Below are 19811 nucleotides of genomic sequence, written 5' to 3' on the forward strand. Positions count from 1 at the left end.
TTACTGTAGATATGTTTAATGGCATATTTTCTTTTAGTGTGCTTTAAGTATGAGAAGGTGCAGGAGAATAATGTTGCATCTCTGAATCTCCAAGGAGATTTGCCGAGTGGATTTTCCTATCTTAAGCCACGTTGACAGAGACAGAGCCATTTCAATCTTTCAAAGGAAAAATGCAGAGTACAATTTTGGGAAAATGTTGTGCAAGGGAACTGGCTGAGTGATGTTGACTGGTTTGCCCCACTGGTTGCTAGCATGGGCCAGCTGGGCTGAACGGCCTTCTTCCCTGTCTTTATGTTCCGCGAGTCTAATACTTGTACAGGACTGAGCAAATGCTTCAGTGATGATGAATGACACAAAGTGCAGGAGTAACTCAGTAGGTCAGGCAGCCTCTCCAAAAGACATGAATAGGCAATGTTTCAGATTGGGACCCTTCTTCGAACTCATTGTCCCGACCCAAAATATCACTTATTCACGTTCTGTCGAAATTCTAGGACAGTGTGGTGGTGCAGTGGTAGAGTTGCTGCCTCACAGCGCCAGAGGCCCGGGTTCAATCCAGACTACGGGTGCTGTCTGTACGGAGTTTGTACGTTCTCCCCGTGACCGCGTGGGTTTTCTCCGGGTGCTCCAATATCCTCCCACACTCCAAAGACGTGCAGGTTTGTGGGTTAACTGGCTTTTGTAAACATTGTTCCTAACTTGTGGGATAGTGATGGTTTACAGGGCTTGCTCTTTGGCGCGGAATCGATGGGCCAAAGGGGCAGTTTCCGCGCTGTATCTCTAAACTAAACTAAACTAAAAGCCAGATAGACACAAAATGCTGGAGTAACTCAATGGGTCAGGCAGCATTTCTGGAGAGAAGGAATGGGTGACGTTTCGAGGCGAGACCCAAAACGTCACCCATTCTTTCTCTCCAGAGATGCTGTCTGACCCGTGGAGTTACTCCAGCATTTTGTGTCTACCTTCGATTTAAACCAGCATCTACAGTTTTTTTCTTAAACTAAATTCCACCTGAACTGCTAAGTCATTCCAGCACTTTCTGTCTCCTTTTTAAACCAACATCTGCTGTGATACACGTCTCTTTAAACCTTTTGCATGTAATATTAAGCGTCCTGAAATGGACCTCAAGAGTAAAGAGAGTAAAAAATGTTTAATTGTCTTATGTACAAGGGGAATTTATGACAAGGTCTATATACATCATGACCTTGAGGGAACACCAGGGGACATCTTTCAACTGTCCTGCCAACTTCCTAAGTTCAATGAGAGCCATCTCATCGAATAAAAAAACACTACCTTCTACTATAAAGTCATTCAAGTAGAAAGAGGTTCTCATATTTTTAGAGTGTGCTTTGAACTTAAACCTTCCTGACTCATGTAGCACGGAAACAGACCAAGTCATTCATGTTAACCAATATGTCCCATCGATGCAAGTCCCATTTTCCAATATTTACCCCATATTCTTTATAACCTTTCCTATACTTGTACCTGTCAAGAAAGGTCTCGACTTGAAACGCCTCCCATTCCTTCTGTCAGATATGCTGAGTTACTCCAGCATTTTGTGTCTATCAAGTGTCTTTCATATGTTGCTATTGTACCTCCCTCAACTACCTCCACTGGCAGCTCGTTCCATCTGGGATTCATGGGAGGGGGTCTTGGAGGGGAGGATGCTCCTCAAACTGCGGAGCATCCTGGACAATACAGCTCACCCTCTCTCTCCATGACACTCTGGTCAACCTGAGGAGCACCTTCAGCAACAGACTGGTCCCACCAAGATGCAGCACAGGACGCCACAGGAGATCCTTCTTCCCTGTGGCTATCAAACTGTACAACTCCTCCCCCTTCTGTCGTGGGGTAGACTGATTCCCCCCCCCACCAATTTTTGCACATCTCCCAATCCTTTCCACTCATCACTTTGATTTCATGTTTCGTGCAAATCGTGGGATAAATAAAGTTCTATCGTATCGTATCGTATCGTATTGTACCGTATCGTATCATATACTCTCTGAGTGAAAATGTTGCCCCTCAGGTTCCTATTAAATTTCCCCTCTCACCTTAAACCTATGTCCTCTGGTTTTTAATTCCCCCACTGGGTAAAAGACTGCATTAATCCTATCTATTCCTCTCATGATCTTATACACCTTACAGAACCAGGGGCCACAGTTACAAATAAGTGGTGTGTCATTTAGGACTGAGATGAGGAAAAAACTTTTTCACTCAGAGAGTTGTGAATCTGTGGAATTCCCTGCCACAGAAGGCAGTGGAGGCCAAATCACTGGATGTTTTCAAGAGAGAGTTAGATTTAGCTCTTCGGGCTAACGGAAGCAAGGGATGGGGGGGAGGAAGCAGGAATGGGGTACTGATTTTGGATAATCAGCCATGGCGATGTTGGCTCAAAGGGCCAAATGGCCTTCTCCTGCACCTATTTTCTATGTATCTATGTTTTTATGTTTCTATATTTCTAAGGTATAATTCTCCAGAGAAAAAAACATGTCTAGCATGCGCTGCTTTAAGCTGCAGGGCTGTGGAACAACTAGCTGAGTGGGGTAACACACTGTAGGTGGTGGCTAACTGCTTGCTGTGCCTATTTGTTCCGATTTTGAAACTGATGTATGAAATGCTTTGGGTAGGAGAAGCAATGGAAGTGGCTGGGAAGTCAAGCCACCTGTCTCTTTAAATTATCCTCCCTGCTCCCACTCTGATTTGTTTGCCTTTTGACAAAAGTTCAGTCTAGTTTGTTGTCTTGTGTACAGAGGTACAGTGAAAAGCTTTTGTTGCGTGCTATCCAGTCATCGGAGAGACAGTACACGATGGCCGGTGATATGGCCACTCAAAATGTTAGTTTGGTTAACAACTCTTAGTTTTGCAGTTTATTTATCAAACGATTGCAAATGAATCCTCATAGATGTATTTCTTTTGCAGCTTGATGCTGTGTACAGACCGGACCCAAATTACCGTCGAGCAATAGTCAATGGTTTCAGGTAAGGAATAAACAATTTGCATCTCTTGGCTGTGGGTAGTCAATCAACTTAACATTTTTTAACCTCAACCTAAAGGGAGTGCAAATAGAAAAAAATTCAGGTCCACTGCATGGAACCAACTAATGGCTGGAGTCCTGCCATTAGACCACAGAGGTTGATAATAGAAAATATACCCTAGAACACAGTACAACACAGGAACAGGACTTTCAGTCTGAAGAAGGGGCTCGACCCGAAACATCACCCATTCCTTCTCTCCAGAGATGCTGCCTGTCCCGCTGAGTTATTCCAGCGTTTTGTGTCTATCTTCGGTTTAAACCAGCATCTGCACTTCCTTCCCACACACTGGAAAAGGCCACTATGTTGTCCATCCAAGTAAACCCAACTACCTCCACGTGGTATACACCGATCAGCCAAAACATTATGACCACTGACGGGCAAAGTGAATAACATTGGATTGCTCCCTGCTGCGTATGGGGCTGCACATGGAGGACCAACAGCATATTAGGCAGGTGGTCATAATGTTTTGGCTCATCAAGACATAATGTTTTGGCTGATTGGTGTAAATCCATCTATTCCCAGCCTGTATATGTCTCTGTCTTAATGCCTCTAACATTGCTATCGTATTTACTTCCACCACCACCCACGCAGTATGTTCCAGGCACAAACTGCCCTCTGAGTAAAAATCTTGCCTCCCATATCTCTTTTAAACTTTCCCCCTCTCTCATCTTAAAGCCATGCCCTCTAGTATTTGACATTTCAACGCTGGGAAAAAATATATCATCTACCCTATCTACGCCTCTCAGAATTTTATCAACCTCTATCAGGCCTCCCCTCAGCCTCTGATGCTTCAGAGAAAACAATCCAAGTTTGCCTAATCTCTTCTTACAGCTCTTCTTCTTCTTAAGCCCTTGGCTCCTCGGTCTTTCGAGATCTCCCCAGTTGAACCACTCCCAGACATTTGTGCCTGGACCCCTCTTCTCCAGCTGTTCCTGGGGCCACCTCTTTTCCTTTTTCCTTGGGGGTTCCATTTCAGGGCTTGCCGGGTGATGTTTGTGGCGCGTTTTCTGAGGGTGTGTCCAATCCAACCCAATTTTCTCTTTCAAATTTGTAAGTCAATGGGATCCTGGCTTAGCTATTACTCCTTAATCCAGGCATCATTCAGTTTACAACTCAGCGGTATGAATATAGACGAAATGTGTAGGAAGGAACTGCAGATGCAGAGACACAAAAAGCTGGAGTAACATATGTCCTTTGAACCTTTGGGGTAAGATGGTTCTGGATCTGGCTTTAGAAACAAGGAACTGCAGATGCTGGTTAATATATAAAAGGGCACCATGTGCTGGAGTAACTCAGCAGCATCTCTGGAGAACATGGATGGGTGATGTTTCGGGTCGAGAGCCTTCTACAGACTCTAAAGAAGTGTCTCGACTTGAAACATCACCCACCTTTTTTCTCCAGATTTACTCCAGAATTTTGTATCTATCTTAGGAAAGGTTTAGAGGGATACAGGCCCAATGCGGGCAAATGTCAAGTCAACGGCATGGTAGCGGCACGGTAGCGCAGCGGTAGAGTTGCTGCTTTACAGCGAATGCAGCGCCGGAGACTCAGGTTCGATCCTGACTACGGGTGCTGCACTGTAAGGAGTTTGTACGTTCTCCCCGTGACCTGCGTGGGTTTTCTCCGAGATCTTCGGTTTCCTCCCACACTCCAAAGACGTACAGGTATGTAGGTTAATTGGCTGGGTAAATGTAAAAATTGTCCCTAGTGGGTGTAGGATAGTGTTAATGTACGGGGATCACTGGGCGGCATGGACTTGGAGGGCCGAAAAGGCCTGTTTCCGGCTGTATATATATGATATGATATGATATGATAAGTCAAGTCAATTTTATTTGTATAGCACATTTAAAAACAACCCACATTGACCAAAGTGCTGTACATCAGTTCAGGTACTAAGGATGAACATACAATGGCACACAAACATAACAGCACATACATAAACAGTTCACAGCACCCCCTCAGAGGGCCTCAAAAGCTAGGGAGTAGAAATAGGTTTTGAGCCTGGACTTTAAGGAGTCGATGGAGGGGGCAGTTCTGATGGGGAGAGGGCCGTCTTGGTCAGCACGGACGGGTTGGGCCGAAGGGCCTGTTTCTGTGCAGTATGATTATGGCTATCTATGACTAGTTCAACATTTGTTCCAAACTCCTGTCTAAACATGGTTCTCAAAACGTTGCTGGATATGAAATAAACTGGATATTACAGTTCAAGATGTATAACCAGATGAATTTACTTTTTCTAGGAATGGATCCATTATCGCAAACTGTACCCTAGAGTATGGAAATACCACCCCACCTCCCACTGGGTCAGAAGTGGTGAGACAATTGGTTAATAGTTTAGCAAATGGCACGGATTTAGGAAACGTCACACTTATTCCAGGGACCATCAGTTCTGGTGGTAAGTGTTATAAATTATGCTGCAAATTTCACAATGCAAGAGCTACCTGATTGTTGCAAAGATTGATGTACATGGATAGGACAGGTTCGGAGGGATATGCACCAAAGGTGGGACTAGTATAAATGGGGCACGTTGACTAGTGTGGGCAAGTTGGGCTGAAGGGCCTGTTTCCACAATGTATCACTCTGTGACTCTAACCAGCAGGTTGAAGTTGACTGGTCAATGTTTCTCGTAAAGGTGAAAGGGGTCAGAAATAAAGGTTCCAAAGAGGAAATTCCTCCCAGATCCCTCCATAACACTAATAATGTTCTCACCCTGTGAATCAATTAAAAAAAAACTTGCATTAGAGTATGTTCCTTTATGGTAAGTCACAGGGTGATGAAGAGATTTAGTGGCTCTTCGGCCCAGAGTCCATGCCAATTATCAATTACCCATTAATCACATTTTCTTTTCTAACCACCTTCTCGTCAATTCCCTCCAGATTCTCCACTCACCTGAATGAATGAATGGATGGAAACCTTATTGTCACATGAGACAAGTCACAGTGAACCTCTTTCCTTGCATACCTTGGCCCCCATCCCTGCACCAGTTCCCCCTTTGTTCTTGCCCCTCTCCCCCCCCCACGGCGGTCCCCCCATTTTAGAAGGATGAGAGGAGATCTTATCGAAACGTATAAGATTATTAAGGGATTGGACACGTTAGAGGAAGAAAACATGTTCCCAATGTTGGGGGAGTCCAGAACAAGGGGCCACAGTTTAAGAATAAGGGTAGGCCATTTAGAACTGAGATGAGGAAAAACCTTTTCAGTCAAAGAGTTGTGAATCTGTGGAATTCTCTGCCTCAGAAGGCAGTGGAGGCCAATTCTCTGAATGCATTCAAGAGAGAGCTAGATAAAGCTCTTAAGGATAGTGGAGTCAGGGGGTATGGGGAGAAGGCAGGAACGGGGTACTGATTGAGAATGATCAGCCATGATCACATTGAATGGCGGTGCTGGCTCGAAGGGCCGAATGGCCTCCTCCTGCACCTATTGTCTATTGTTCTTCAGGGCGGTCCCCCCACGCCAGGTCCTCCTTTGTTCCTTCCCTTGGCAGCGACTTCCTTACTTCACGGGGACGTCTCGCCCGTCGGTCGGCTCCATCATCGACCGCCGCTGTGACCTCTCAATGAAATATGAGGTGCTGTTCCTCCAATGATTCTGGATGATCAGCCATGATCATGTTGAATGGCCGTGCTGGCTCGAAGGGCCAAATGGCCTCCTGCACCTATTTTCTATGTTTCTATGTTAATTTGCGTTGTGCCTCTGACAGTGGAGGAGGCCCAGGATAGGAATGTCAGTGTGGGAATGGAAGGGGGAGTTAAAGTGTTTAGTCTAAATAACGTCCAAAAATTAAGTATCAGTATAATGAGGAACATTAACGTGACAAATGCTATGCAAAGCTTCCCTGGGGGAATGGAACACATTGGGTAATACTCATATATATATGTGTGTGTGTGTGTATATATATATATGTGTGTGGGTGTGTGTGTGTGTGTTGTATATATGTATATATATATATATGTGTGTGTATGTATATATATATATATATATAGGTGTATGTGTGTATGTATATATATATATATATGTGTGTGTGAATGTATGTATGTATTTATTCGCAAAGTGCTGGAGTAACTCAGCAGGTCAGGCAGCATCTCAGGAGAGAAGGAATGGGTGACGTTTCGAGTCGAGACCTTTATTCAGTTTTCTTGGGACTATGTATGTATGTATGTATGTATATATATACGATATTAGAATATACATAAAAATATAATGATATAAAGCTGCTTTACTAGATATTTATATATCTATTTTTTCTTCTCCAGGTACCACTCTGAACAATTTGCAACCTATTTCTTTGAGTATTTCCTATGTGATAGAAAATATGGCTTTCACCAACACACTCAACAACATGAGTTCTACTGAGTTTATAAACCTCACATCTTCAGTGATAAATTGGGTATGTCACAGCAAATCGCTCATACTGTCTGTTGACTTTGCCAAGTGCAGGGACAGACTACTGAGACCAAGTGTAAAGTTTAACCAACTAACCCTTTTTGTTTCTTTTCATTAAACAGCTTAAACCAGTGTTGACATCAGTGTTTGGTGCAAGAACCACGTCCAATTATAATGTCAGTTTTAGGTAAGTCTCCTAAATGCTGACCCTTGTACAGGAGGGGTAGTGTCACCCTAATATCACAGTGCTGCGCCTGTGAAATAACAGACAATAGGTGCAGGAGTAGGCCATTCGGCCCTTTGAGCCAGCACCGCCATTCAATGTGATCATGGCTGATCATTCTCAATCAGTACCCCGTTCCTGCCTTCTCCCCATACCCCCTGACTCCGCTATCTTTAAGAGCTCTATCTAGCTCTCTCTTGAATGCATTCAGAGAATTGGCCTCCACTGCCTTCTGAGGCAGAGAATTCCACAGATTTACAACTCACTGACTGAAAAGTTTTTCCTCATCTCTGTTCTAAATGGCCTACCCCTTATTCTTAAACTGTGGCCCCTGGTTCTGGACTCCCCCAATATTGGGAACATGTTTCCTGCCTCTAACGTGTCCAACCCCTTAATAATCTTATACGTTTCGATAAGATCCCCTCCTATCCTTGTATTCCAGTGTATACAAGCCTAGCCGCTCCAGTCTTTCAACATATGACAGTCCCGCCATTCCGGGAATTAACCCAGTAAACCTACGCTGCACGCCCTCAATACATAGAAGAGCACAGAACGCGATCAGGCCCTTCAGCCCACAAAGCCCGCGCCGACCATGATGCCAAGTTAAACTAATCTCCTGTGTCGGCATGTGATCCACATCCCTCCATTCCCTGCACATTCATGTGTCTATCTAAGAAGGGTCTCGACCCGAAACACCACCTATTCCTTCTCCCCAGAGATGCTGCCTGCCCCACTGAGTTACTCCAGCTTTTTGTGTCTACAGTCTATCTAAAAGCCTATTACATGGCATTGTGGCACCTTCACGCCCACGTTGATTTTGCATACAGCCTGTCACCGCAGGCAACTCGCCAGCAGCCTCACGAGAAGGTCCAGAGCTCAACAACAACTCCAAGGCCAGACGCACTAATTGGGCTTATCTGCACACGGGTTTTGATTGGTGAGAATGTAGGTAAAAGGGGCTTCTGGAATAAATGTGACACAAGGGGCTTGGCTCAGCTAAGTGTCGTTTGTTCTTTGCCTTGTGTCGTGGGATTCAGTAGATCCTACACCACTGTTGTGTCCACCTCCTCCACCACCCCTGGCAGCGCGTTCCAGGCCCCCACCACCCTCGATGTGAAAGAAAACTTGCCCGGCACATTTCCTGTAAACTTTGCCCCTCTCAACTTGAAGCTATGACCTCTAGTCTGAAACGTCACCCATTCCTTCTCTCCAGAGATGCTGCCTGTCCCGCTGAGTTACTCCAGCTTTTTGTGTCTATCTTCTTGTCCTTGACATTTCCACCCCAGGGAAAAGGATCTGACTATCTACCCTGTCTATGCCTCTCATAATTTTTTATATACTTTCTTCAGATTCCCCCCCTCTCAACCTCTGAAATACCGGAAAAAATAAACCAAGTGTGTTCAAAATCTTCTAGTTAATAGCCTCCACTCCAGGCAGATTCTGGAAAACCTCCTGCACCCTCTTCAAAGCCTCCACATCGTTCCTGTAATGGGGCACCTAGGACTGCCCGCAATGCTCCACACACAGATAAACCAGAATCCCTTAAAGTTGCAACATGGCTGCCCAACTCATACTCAATGCTCTGTCCATATTTAGGACAGAGATAGATAAATTCTTGTGTAGGGAGAAAACTGCAGGTGCTGGTTAAAATCGAAAATGGAAAATGCTGGAGTAACTCAGCGGGTCAGGCAGCATCTCGGGAGAGAAGGAATGGGTGACGTTTCGGGTCGAGATCCTTCTTCAGACTGAACCTGAAATCTTCAGTCTGAAGAAGGGTCTCGACCCGAAACGTCACCAATTCCTTCTCTCTCTCGAGACGCTGCCTGACCCGCTGAGAGACTCCAGCATTTTGTGTCTACCTTAGACAGATTCTTGATTAGTACGGGTGTCAGGAGTAATGGGTAGAAGGCAGGAGATTGGGGTTAGGAGGGAGAGATAGATCAGCCAAGATTGAATGGCGGAGTAGACTTGATGGGCCGAATAACCAATTTCTGCTCCGATCACTTATGGCCTAATGATACAAGAATGTCAGCGGAAAGTCAATGATTCAGCTCTGTGACAAACGAACATAGAAAATAGATGCAGGAGGAGGCCATTTGGCCCTTCGAGCCAGCACCGCCATTCATTGTGATCATGGCTGATCATCCACAATCAGTAACCCGTGCCTGCCTTCTCCCCATATCCCTTGATTCCATTGGCCCCGAATCGAATTCTCTTTTAAATTCATCCAGTGAATTGGCCTCCACTGCCCTCTGTGGCAGAGAATTCCACAAATTCACAACTCTCTGGGTGAAAAAGTTTTTTCTCACCTCAGTTTTAAATGGCCTCCTCTTTATTCTTAGACTGTGTGTGGCCCCTGGTTCTGGACTTCCCCCAACATTGGGAATTTTTTTCCTGCATCTAGCTTGTCCAGTCCTTTTATAATTTTAATAACGTCTTGTGTTTATTTTTTAGCAATGTTACAACAATGGTGCAAGTATCTACAAACGTGCAGATCAACACCACCAACTTTGCGAATGCAACAATGCTGCGTGATCTACTCATTCAAAATGTCACTGATTCAGGCTTTGACATTGTCATATCCAGTATTCGCGTGGACGGTAAGTCTCCTGGTGAACTGTGTTACGATCGACACTTTACATAGAAACATAGAAAATAGGTGCAGGAGTAGGCCATTTGGCCCTTCGAGCCTGCACCGCCATTCAATATGATCATGGCTGATCATCCAGCTCAGTAACCTCAGCTCAGCCTTCTCTCCATACCCCCTGATCCCTTTAGCCACAAGGGCCACATCTAATTCCCTCTTAAATATAGCCAATGAACTGGCCTCAACTACCTTCTGTGGCAGAGAATTCCACAGATTCACCACTCTCTGTGTGAAAAAAAACGTTCTCATCTCGGTCCTAAAAGACTTCCCCCTTATCCTTAAACTGTGACCCCTTGTTCTGGACTTCCCCAACATCGGGAACAATCTTCCTGCATCTAGCCTGTCCAACCCCTTAAGAATTTTGTAAGTTTCTATAAGATCCCCCCTCAATCTTCTAAATTCCAGCGAGTACAAGCCGAGTCTATCCAGTCTTTCTTCATATGAAAGTCCTGCCATCCCAGGAATCAATCTGGTGAACCTTCTCGGTACTCCCTCTATGGCAAGAATGTCTTTCCTCAGATTAGGAGACCAAAACTGTACGCAATACTCCAGGTGTGGTCTCACTAATGCCCTGTACAACTGCAGCAGAACCTCCCTGCTCCTATACTCAAATCCCCTCGCTATAAATGCCAACATACTATTCGCTTTCTTCACTGCCTGCTGCACCTGCATGCCTACTTTCAATGACTGGTGTTCAACTTGGAGCTCAAAGTCCTGCCTTCTGTAAATGGATTACAGTTGACTGATCATAGTTACCCAACGTCATTCAAATGAGACCTTGTTCTGAACTATGGACCAACAGTCAATGGTAGACCAGCATCTGCAGTTCCTTCCTACGCGATGCTCATTGGAGCTTTAGTGTCACATGTTTGCATAGAATTCACTAAAGTATTGCCATATAAGAGGCCAATTCACTGGATGTTTTCAAGAGAGATTTAGCTCTTACGGCTAACGGAATCAGGGGATATGGGAAAAGCAGGAACGGTGCTACTGATTAGGATGTTCAGCCATGATCATATTGAATGGCGGTGCTGGCTCAAAGGGCCGAAAGCACCTATTTTCCATGGTTCTATATGTGCCAAATGCAGGCGGGTGGGCCTAGTGTAGATGGGGCATGTTGGGCCGAGGGGCCTGTTTCTGTGCTGTGTCACTCTATGATGGACGTGTGGACTTGACTTCTGAAGGTCCCACTTCTGAAACATCGCCCATTCCTTCTCTCCAGAGATGCTGCCTGGCCCGCTCCTGCTTTTTGTGTCTATTCGGTGTGGACTTGACATCTAGTTGTTGTTCCTCCCACAGGTTTGGCCCTTACCACTCAAAGCTTACCACTGCAGCTCCGCTTCACCAATCTAAACTTCACAAATGACCTCACCATGCGAGGAAGCGCCAGGTTCAATGGCCTCAGCGCCAACATCACGAATGTGGTACGTACTCCGTCTGTGGTTCTTGGTTCTTGGTCCTCCAAAATATTCCAAATGGAATTTAATCTGGAGGTGGCGGAGTACGGACTTAAGCAAGAAGGGCTTCTTGGAGAAGAAGAGCTGCCTTAAATTTAGTTGCCGAGATGCTGTGTGAAGTTGCATCTAACTTTCTGTAGCTGCAAGATATTTTATGAATGATGTTTCTGGTTACGGTTTGTGCTATGCTTAATTAAGAAGGGTTATTGCATGTCCAATTCCACAAGGTGAAAACTATCACAAACGTGGAATTAAAACGTCTATATCTTCCTCTCCCCCCCATCCCCCTCTCCCCTCTCCTCCCCCCCCTCCCCTGCTCCCCTGAAACCTCGCTAGCCTTGCACCATCCCCCCACCACCCCCCATCCCCAAATGCAGCATTCACAATGGACACACCATTCACAACTTTTATCTCCCCCAGTTTAACAATTTGCAAGTCTTTATCCTTTTAGGCTCACACCTGTCTTTTCATCTCTGGTTTTTATAGAAAATAGGTGTAGGAGGAGGCCATTCGGCCCTTCGAGCCAGCATCGCCATTCATTGTGATCATGGCTGATCATCCACAATCAGTAACCTGTGCCTGCCTTCTCCCCATATCCCTTGATTCCACCAGCTCCTAGAGCTCTATCTAACTCTCTTTTATCTAACAATCTGCCTATCAGGTAACCTCCTCACCTGGGTTCACCTATAACTCTCTACCCCAGATCCTGCCCCTCTCTACCCCAGCTCCTGCCCCTCTCTACCCCAGCTCCTACCCCTCTCTACCCCAGCTCCTGCCCCTCTCTACCCCAGATCCTGCCCCTCTCTACCCCAGCTCCTGCCCCTCTCTACCCCAGCTTTCTTTCCTGTGCCCTCCCCACCCCTACAATCAGTCTGAAGAAGGGTCCTATCTCAAAACGTCACCTATCCATGTTCTCTAGGGATGCTGCCTGACCCGCTGAGTTACTCCAGCACTTTGTGTCTTTCTTCGGTACATACCAATACAGTTGCTTGTGATCACAGTAAAACCTCGATCTTTCCTTGGGCCACTGACAGGAGGTGATATTTTCACCATTGTTGCTGGATCCAATGCTATTTTTTGTTTGCCTCCATCTATTTTACTTAATGGGAAACAAAAAGATTGTTGGGGTTGCCAACTTCCTCACTCCCAAATACGGGACAATGTGATGTCACCGCCCCACGTGACCTCACCCAGCCAGCGGCCACGTGCTCCCGCTCCACCAATGGCGGCCGCTGGCTGGGTGAGGTCACATGGGGCGTGGGGCGGTGACGTCACCCTTTGTCCCGTATTTGGGAGTGAGGAAGTTGGCAACCCTACTAAAGGGGACAAGGGCGGTCCTACACAGAACAAACCAATTTAGCCCAAAATACGGGATGTCCCGGCTAATACGGGACAGTTGGCAACTCTAGATATGGTACCACTGTACTGGAACATGGATCAGTGCAGCACAGGAACATGCCCTTCATCCCGTAAAGTCTGTGCTGTACATTATGCCAAGATCAATTAAACATGATCCTTATCCCTCCATTCCCCGCATGTTCACTCCTTTTTAATGTCTGACAAGGTGACAAAAACATTCTGTTTAATGTGAAGTGTGTGACTGTTTTACACAGTGCTCTCTGCTGTGGCTTTGCTTCTGTTAAAACATGTGCTTTTGTGTTCTAGGTGAACAATATCTACATGAATAATCCCAACTTCGTCGATATCGTAGTTAATGAATTTAGGTAAGTACCATGCTCCTCCATCGCTCAAAGAAAGTGTGGTTCCTTCTCTCCAGAGATGCTGCCCATCCCGCTGAGTTACTCCAGCATTTTGTGGCTGTCTTTACGGGTGTCAGAGGTTACGGGGAGAAGGCAGGAGATTGGGTTTAGGAGGGGGAGATAGATCAGCCGTGATTGAATGGCGGAATAGACTTGATGGGCCGAATGGCCTAATTCTGCTCCAATCACTGATTGGCATGGGGCGGTGATGCCACCCTCTGTCCCGTATTTGGGAGTGAGGAAGTTGGCAACCCTACTAATACGGGACAAGGGCGGTCCCTTACGGGACAAACTAATTGAGCCTAAAATACGGGATGTCCCGGCTAATACGGGACAGTTGGCAACCCTAAACAGTACAGCACAGGAACAGGCCTTTCAGTCCACCACATCTGTGCTAAACATGTTGCCTAGATAAACTATTCTTCACTGCCTGCACGTGATCCATATCCCTCCACTCCCTCCTAAACCCATTCTCCTGCCTTCTCTCCATTACCCCTGACACCCTTACTAATCAAGAATCTATCTATCTCTCTCTGAAAAATATCCATCGATTTGGCCTCCACAACCTTCTGTGGCAAAGAATTCCACAGATTCACCACCCTCTGACTAAAGAAATTCCTCCTCCTCTCCTTCCTAAAAGAACGTCCTTTAATTCTGAGGCTGTGCCCTCTGGTCCCAGACTCTCCCACTAGTGGAAACATCCTCTCCACATCCACTCTATCCAGGCCTTTCACTATTCCGTACATTTCAATGAGGTCCCTCCTCATTCTTCTGACCTCCAGCGAGTACAGGCCCAGTGCCATCAAATGCTTAATTGATCTAACGCTGAATATTAATTGATTTGTATTGATATTGAACAATTGCATGTCATGTCAACGCTTGTTTTTGGTTCTGTTTCTATTTATCTAGGAGTGGTTCAGTTGTGAGCAGCACAACTATCAGTGTGCAACCAAACACCATATCGCAAGCTGAGGCAGCCCAAACACTGGCTAATAACACAGCACTGTTTGCCAGTGCGGGTCTACGTTTGGATGTCAACGCCCTCACCAACACAAGTATGTTGCTATTGTTGCTCTTGAGGGAGTGCAGCTTAGGTTAATCCCCGGGATAGTGGGACTGATATATGATGAACGAATGTATCACAAAATGCTGGAGTAACTCAGCAGGTCAGGCAGCATCTAGGAGAGAAGGAATGGGTGAGGTTTCAGGTCGACACCCTTCTTCAGACCCGACCCGAAACGTCACCCATTTCTTCTCTCCTAGATGCTGCCTGACCTGCTGAGTTACTCCAGCATTTTGTGATACCTTCGATTTGTACCAACATCTGCAGTTATTTTCCTACACAACTATGATGAAAGAATGGATCAACTGGGCTTATATTCACTGGAATTTAGAAGGATGAGAGGGGATCTTATAGGAACATATAAAAATTTTAAGGGGTTGGACAGGCTAGATGAAAACAGCACCAGTGAAGAAAGGTCCCAATCCAAAATGTCACTTATCCTCGTGTTTTCCAGAATGCTGTGCGACCTACTGAATTTAGTTTGGTTTAGTTTTGTGCTGTACCGTGTGGAAATAGGCCCTTCGGCCCATTGAGTCCATGTTGGTCAATGATCACCCGCAGACAAGTTCTATCCCACACACCAGGGATAATTTTAATCAAGCCAATTAATCTGCAAAACTGCACGTTTTTGGAGCGTGGGAGGAAACTGGAGCACCCGGAGAAAACCCACACGGTCACGGGGAGAACGTACAAAACCCCGTACAGACAGCACCTGTGGTCAGGATGGAACCCGGGTCTCTGGCGCAGTGAGGCAGCAACTCTACCGCTGCGCCACCGTGCCACACAAACTGTTGCTCTAGCACTTTGTGTGTTTTTCTCATTGTAAACAAACACTTGCTGTTCCTTTGTTTCTGTGCGCCTGTGAAATGCTTGACCTTTTGTTTCTCGTTCCCAGCAACCGCGCCAACCACAGCAGGCACCACCATCACGTCAGGCACCACCACCACCACGGCAGGCACCACCACCACCACGGCAGGCACCACCATCACCACGGCAGGCACCACCATCACCACAACCGGTCCTACGGTCAACCAACCAACTCCAACACAACCATTCCCAAGTTATGCTATTGCCATCATCGTCATGTGTATTCTCTCTGTCATCGCCCTGATCTTCGTTATTGTTCTGGTGAGTTCACATAACGGCCAACGACTGAGGCAAAACCATAATCACCACACCTCTTTAATCATCAACAAAGCACTGTATTTTTTTTAATTACCAAAAATAATTGTAATCAACTATTTACAAAAATACAGTGCAAAATTATAAACAAATCCACCACCATAACTCAGCGGGTCAGGCAGCATATCATCATATCATATATATACAGCCGGAAACAGGCCTTTTCGGCCCTCCAAGTCCGTGCCGCCCAGCGATCCCCGTACATTAACACTATCCTACACCCACTAGGGACAATTTTTACATTTACCCAGCCAATTAACCTACATACCTGTACGTCTTTGGAGTGTGGGAGGAAACCGAAGATCTCGGAGAAAACCCACGCAGGTCACGGGGAGAACGTACAAACTCCTTACAGTGCAGCACCCGTAGTCAGGATCGAACCTGAGTCTCCGGCGCTGCATTCGCTGTAAAGCAGCAACTCTACCGCTGCGCTACTGTGGAGAGAAGGAATGGGTGATGTTTCGGGTCGAGACCCTTCATCAGACTGATGTCAGCGGAGAGGGAGATGCATAGATAAGGAAGTGTAAGGTGTGAAAACAGGACAAAGGGAATGTGGATCAAGGAAAATGTGGGACAGATCATTGTTAGCTGGGAGAAGATAAAGCAAACAGAGATAAAATGTAGTTGTAAACAGTACGACAGGTTGGAGAACTGGGAAGGGGAGGGATGGAGAGAGAGGGAAAGCAAGAGCTACTTGAAGTTAGAGAAGTCAATGTTCATACCGCTGGGGTGTAGGCTGCCTAAATGAAATATGAGGTGCTGTTCCTCCAATTTGCGCTGGGCCTCACTCTGACAAAGGAGGAGGTCCAGGACAGAAAGGTCAGTGTGGGAATGGGAGGGGGAGTTAAAGTGTTTAGTGACCGGTAAGGCAAATGTAGAAACATGGCAGAGTCTAGTTTAAAATAAAAAGAGAACCGAGAGAAAAAGGAAATGAGAGAACCTGGACAAAGTCTAAACTCTAATATGTCTCCTCGTGTTTTCTTTCTGCAGTGTGTTAAGACTGGTTATTGTTCCAAAGTGGCAAACGCCATCCGGTTGGAATCTCCTGAGATTTCAGATACGCGACTTCCAATGTTTGGGGTAAGTGCCCTTCGTACACAACATGCCAGCATCAGAATGACGAATTGCCCTAACTTAAGCTGAACAGTCCTTTGTACCCAGAAGGAACACAGTGGCACAGCGGGTAGAGCTGCTGCCTCACGTTCCCACATACCTGGGTTCCATCCTGTCCTCAGTTCTTTCTTATTTCAGTTCAGTTTAGTTTATTGTCAGGTGTACCTGAGGTACGGTGAACAGCTTGTGTTGCGTGCCAACCAGTCAGCGGAAAGACAATACGTGATTACAATTGATCCGTCCACAGTGTACAGACACATGATCAGGGAATAATGTTTAGTGCAAGGTAAAGCCAGCAAAGTCCGATCAAGGATAGTCCCAGGGTCACCAAAGAGGTAGATAGTAGTTCAGGACCGCTCTCTACTCCCTATTAAATCTTGCCCTTGCACCATCAACCTATGGTTCTTGATCCCCCTACCCTGGGTAAAAGACTCTGCATTCACCCCATCAATTTCCCTCATGATTTTACACACCTCTGTTCAGCCTCCTGTGCTCCAAGGAATAAAGTCCTAGCCTGCCCAATCTCTAGCTCAAGCCCACGAGTCCTGGCAACACCCTCGTAGATTTGCTCTGAACTCTCTCCAGCTGAATGTGTTGATGGTTGCTGGATAAATTTGCTTCTTCTGTTCCCACTTTAGGGCCAGTCCCACAACTTCAACTGATGAGACACCAAAGAGACCAGAGCTTTGGATTCACGGGGAAAAGTTGACATGGATTTTGAAGAACACACATGAGGAATATTGACCACAGTACTTTTCTAAAAAACAACCAAACCAATGCATGAGTAACTTAATGAACCACGGTTTCATCATGCTAATTCTTTCAAATCAAATCAATTTATAAAGTGGTAGTTACCAGGTTTTCCTTCATAATGAAAAATATACATATTGTTATGTTATATGGATGTGGCTGTATCAAGAATTTGCTTTTGATGGGAGTTATGTGCTAAATTTATATTTGTTTGTAAAGTTTTGTCTCTGAACTGGTATATACATTATGTTGGCCCAAATCAGCTTTCTGTCTAATTGTTGATGGTCCCGTGATGTGTGGAAGCTCACTTGCTTGCAGGCATCTCCAATGTTCTGCCATCAACAAAACCGTAACCTGCACTGAGTGAGTGGAGTTTCATTTCACTGGCAAGTGAAGTGTTCACTGGTGTCTGCTGTTTTATTTACTGGAGGGCCAAGTAAAACAAGTATGAAGCTGGAGCATTGAGGTGAAATGAGAATCAGGAGTTTGTGCACTTCAATGATGGTGGGATCCACTGCTTACATCCTTGGCAAAAGGCCAAAGCACATACTGTGACCAGTTTAACTCGGGGTTTGCTAGGTGTTGCCCCAAACTGGTTAGTTTTCAGGTAACACAGAAACCAACCCCAGCTAAAGGGCAATCTGAGATCAGAAACACAACCGAGCTGCCTCAGATGTGTGCGCACGGATGAAAGTTGTACGTGGCCCTGGCTTGCAAGCTCAATGTTAACCTTATTGTCTTGGTGCCAAAGATAGACAAACAATGCCGGAATAACTCAGCGACACAAGCAGCCTCTCTGGAGAGAAAGACTGGGTCGAGACCCTTCTTCAGACTGTTGTTGCTTCTTGTGGGAGAGTCAATGGTGGACATCTCAGTACACAGGATGGAAGCCACATCTTCAGAGATAGAGGGTGGTCAATGTCATTAATCAGAGGCAGATCACCTCAAGTGCACCCATGCTTGCTTCCTCCTGCACACTCTGGAGCTCTGATGCTAGGTACGTGCTTTAATGAGAGTCTTCATTGCATGTGGACATGGACCACTGATTACGTAGCTTTACAAAACACATCTTCACTGCCCGTCAGCACTGTTTTGACTTATGATACGCCTTGGGTGTAGGGGAAAGCATTATTTATAAGGATACCCTGTCTTGCAGTAACATTGTGTGAGCCAGTGGCAAAGACAGCAGGTCCAGGACACTGGGGTGCAATTGTAGAATGCGGTCGCATTCATCTGCTATGATCCACTGCAGGGGGACTTTGTCCATTAGTGCAGTGAAGAGTTTTAAAACATTGTGTTTCAGAGTCCATGTGCCTGTCACCCCCGCCCCTCCCCCCCCCAACCTCAAGGCTCAGATGCCCAAGATGGACATGCCAATGATACGAGGCACATACACCATTAACCTGCAGCTTGCCGGAGGTTATGGGGAGAAGGCAGGGGATTGGGGTTAGGAGGGAGAGATAGATCAGCCATGATTGAATGGTGGAGTAGACTTGATGGGCCGAATGGTATACTCCTGCTCCTATCACGTATGAGCTTATGACTTTTTAATTAAAATCGTTCGCTGTGTAGCGATGAATATTTAGTTCACATCATAGATTGTATAGACATGTAAGGATTTAACTTGTGCTTTATAGTTTTGTATCTTTCCACTAAGTTCCACTAACTGTATCAGACATTACGGCTCAAACTAAGGTGGGAAGTGGCGTGTTGCCAATGGAAACATAAAACAAGTCGCCCATGCCTTGTTTAAAATGCTGATTTTATCGAGACTTTGAATCTCATTATTAAAGCAAGAAGGATTCCAGACTGTTTTGATTTGTAAACCTAGTGTTTGAGGCTGAATCAGGACTGTCAGCCTGAGTGTGTGAGTGGGAGACGTAACCACTACATTATATAGGCTGGTCACCTCCGGTTGCAAATGTTTACTGATCCCTTGTGTTTCAAAAGGAGCTTGAAGTTAGTTTTACAATTGGAAGAAATTTAAAGACTTCTTGAAAAATAAAATCTCAAAACCTGCACTTTACGCGTTAAATCCACCTGTAGCCATAACCAATTCTCAGGAATAGATTGATGGCAGGAGTGGCTGACACTATTCCAGTCAGGCAAGTTAGCTTCACTTGAAAACACACTTAACAGCCTTCAGTCCGATCCCTAAGGAATCCCACCGAAACTATTGCCCAGAGATAGCTTTAGTTA

The 19811-nt window shown here is 45.7% G+C and overlaps 1 protein-coding gene across 1 annotated transcript in view; it reads left to right on the forward strand.

The window, feature by feature from the left end:
• LOC144610856 (uncharacterized) overlaps positions 1-19367 on the forward strand; it is a 32944-nt gene extending 13577 nt beyond the window's left edge. Inside the window, exons 9-19 of the mRNA XM_078429826.1 lie at positions 2917-2975; positions 5273-5427; positions 7288-7421; positions 7540-7604; positions 10095-10240; positions 11587-11711; positions 13410-13468; positions 14414-14559; positions 15463-15695; positions 16740-16829; positions 17501-19367. Of these exons, the coding sequence (XP_078285952.1) occupies positions 2917-2975; positions 5273-5427; positions 7288-7421; positions 7540-7604; positions 10095-10240; positions 11587-11711; positions 13410-13468; positions 14414-14559; positions 15463-15695; positions 16740-16829; positions 17501-17524 (1236 nt within the window). The 3' untranslated portion in view covers positions 17525-19367. The remainder of the gene's footprint in view (positions 1-2916; positions 2976-5272; positions 5428-7287; positions 7422-7539; positions 7605-10094; positions 10241-11586; positions 11712-13409; positions 13469-14413; positions 14560-15462; positions 15696-16739; positions 16830-17500) is intronic.
• The last annotated feature ends 444 nt before the right edge of the window (positions 19368-19811 follow it).

The sequence above is a fragment of the Rhinoraja longicauda genome, chromosome 38 (genome assembly GCF_053455715.1).
Source record: "Rhinoraja longicauda isolate Sanriku21f chromosome 38, sRhiLon1.1, whole genome shotgun sequence".
Taxonomy (NCBI): Eukaryota; Metazoa; Chordata; class Chondrichthyes; order Rajiformes; family Arhynchobatidae; genus Rhinoraja; species Rhinoraja longicauda.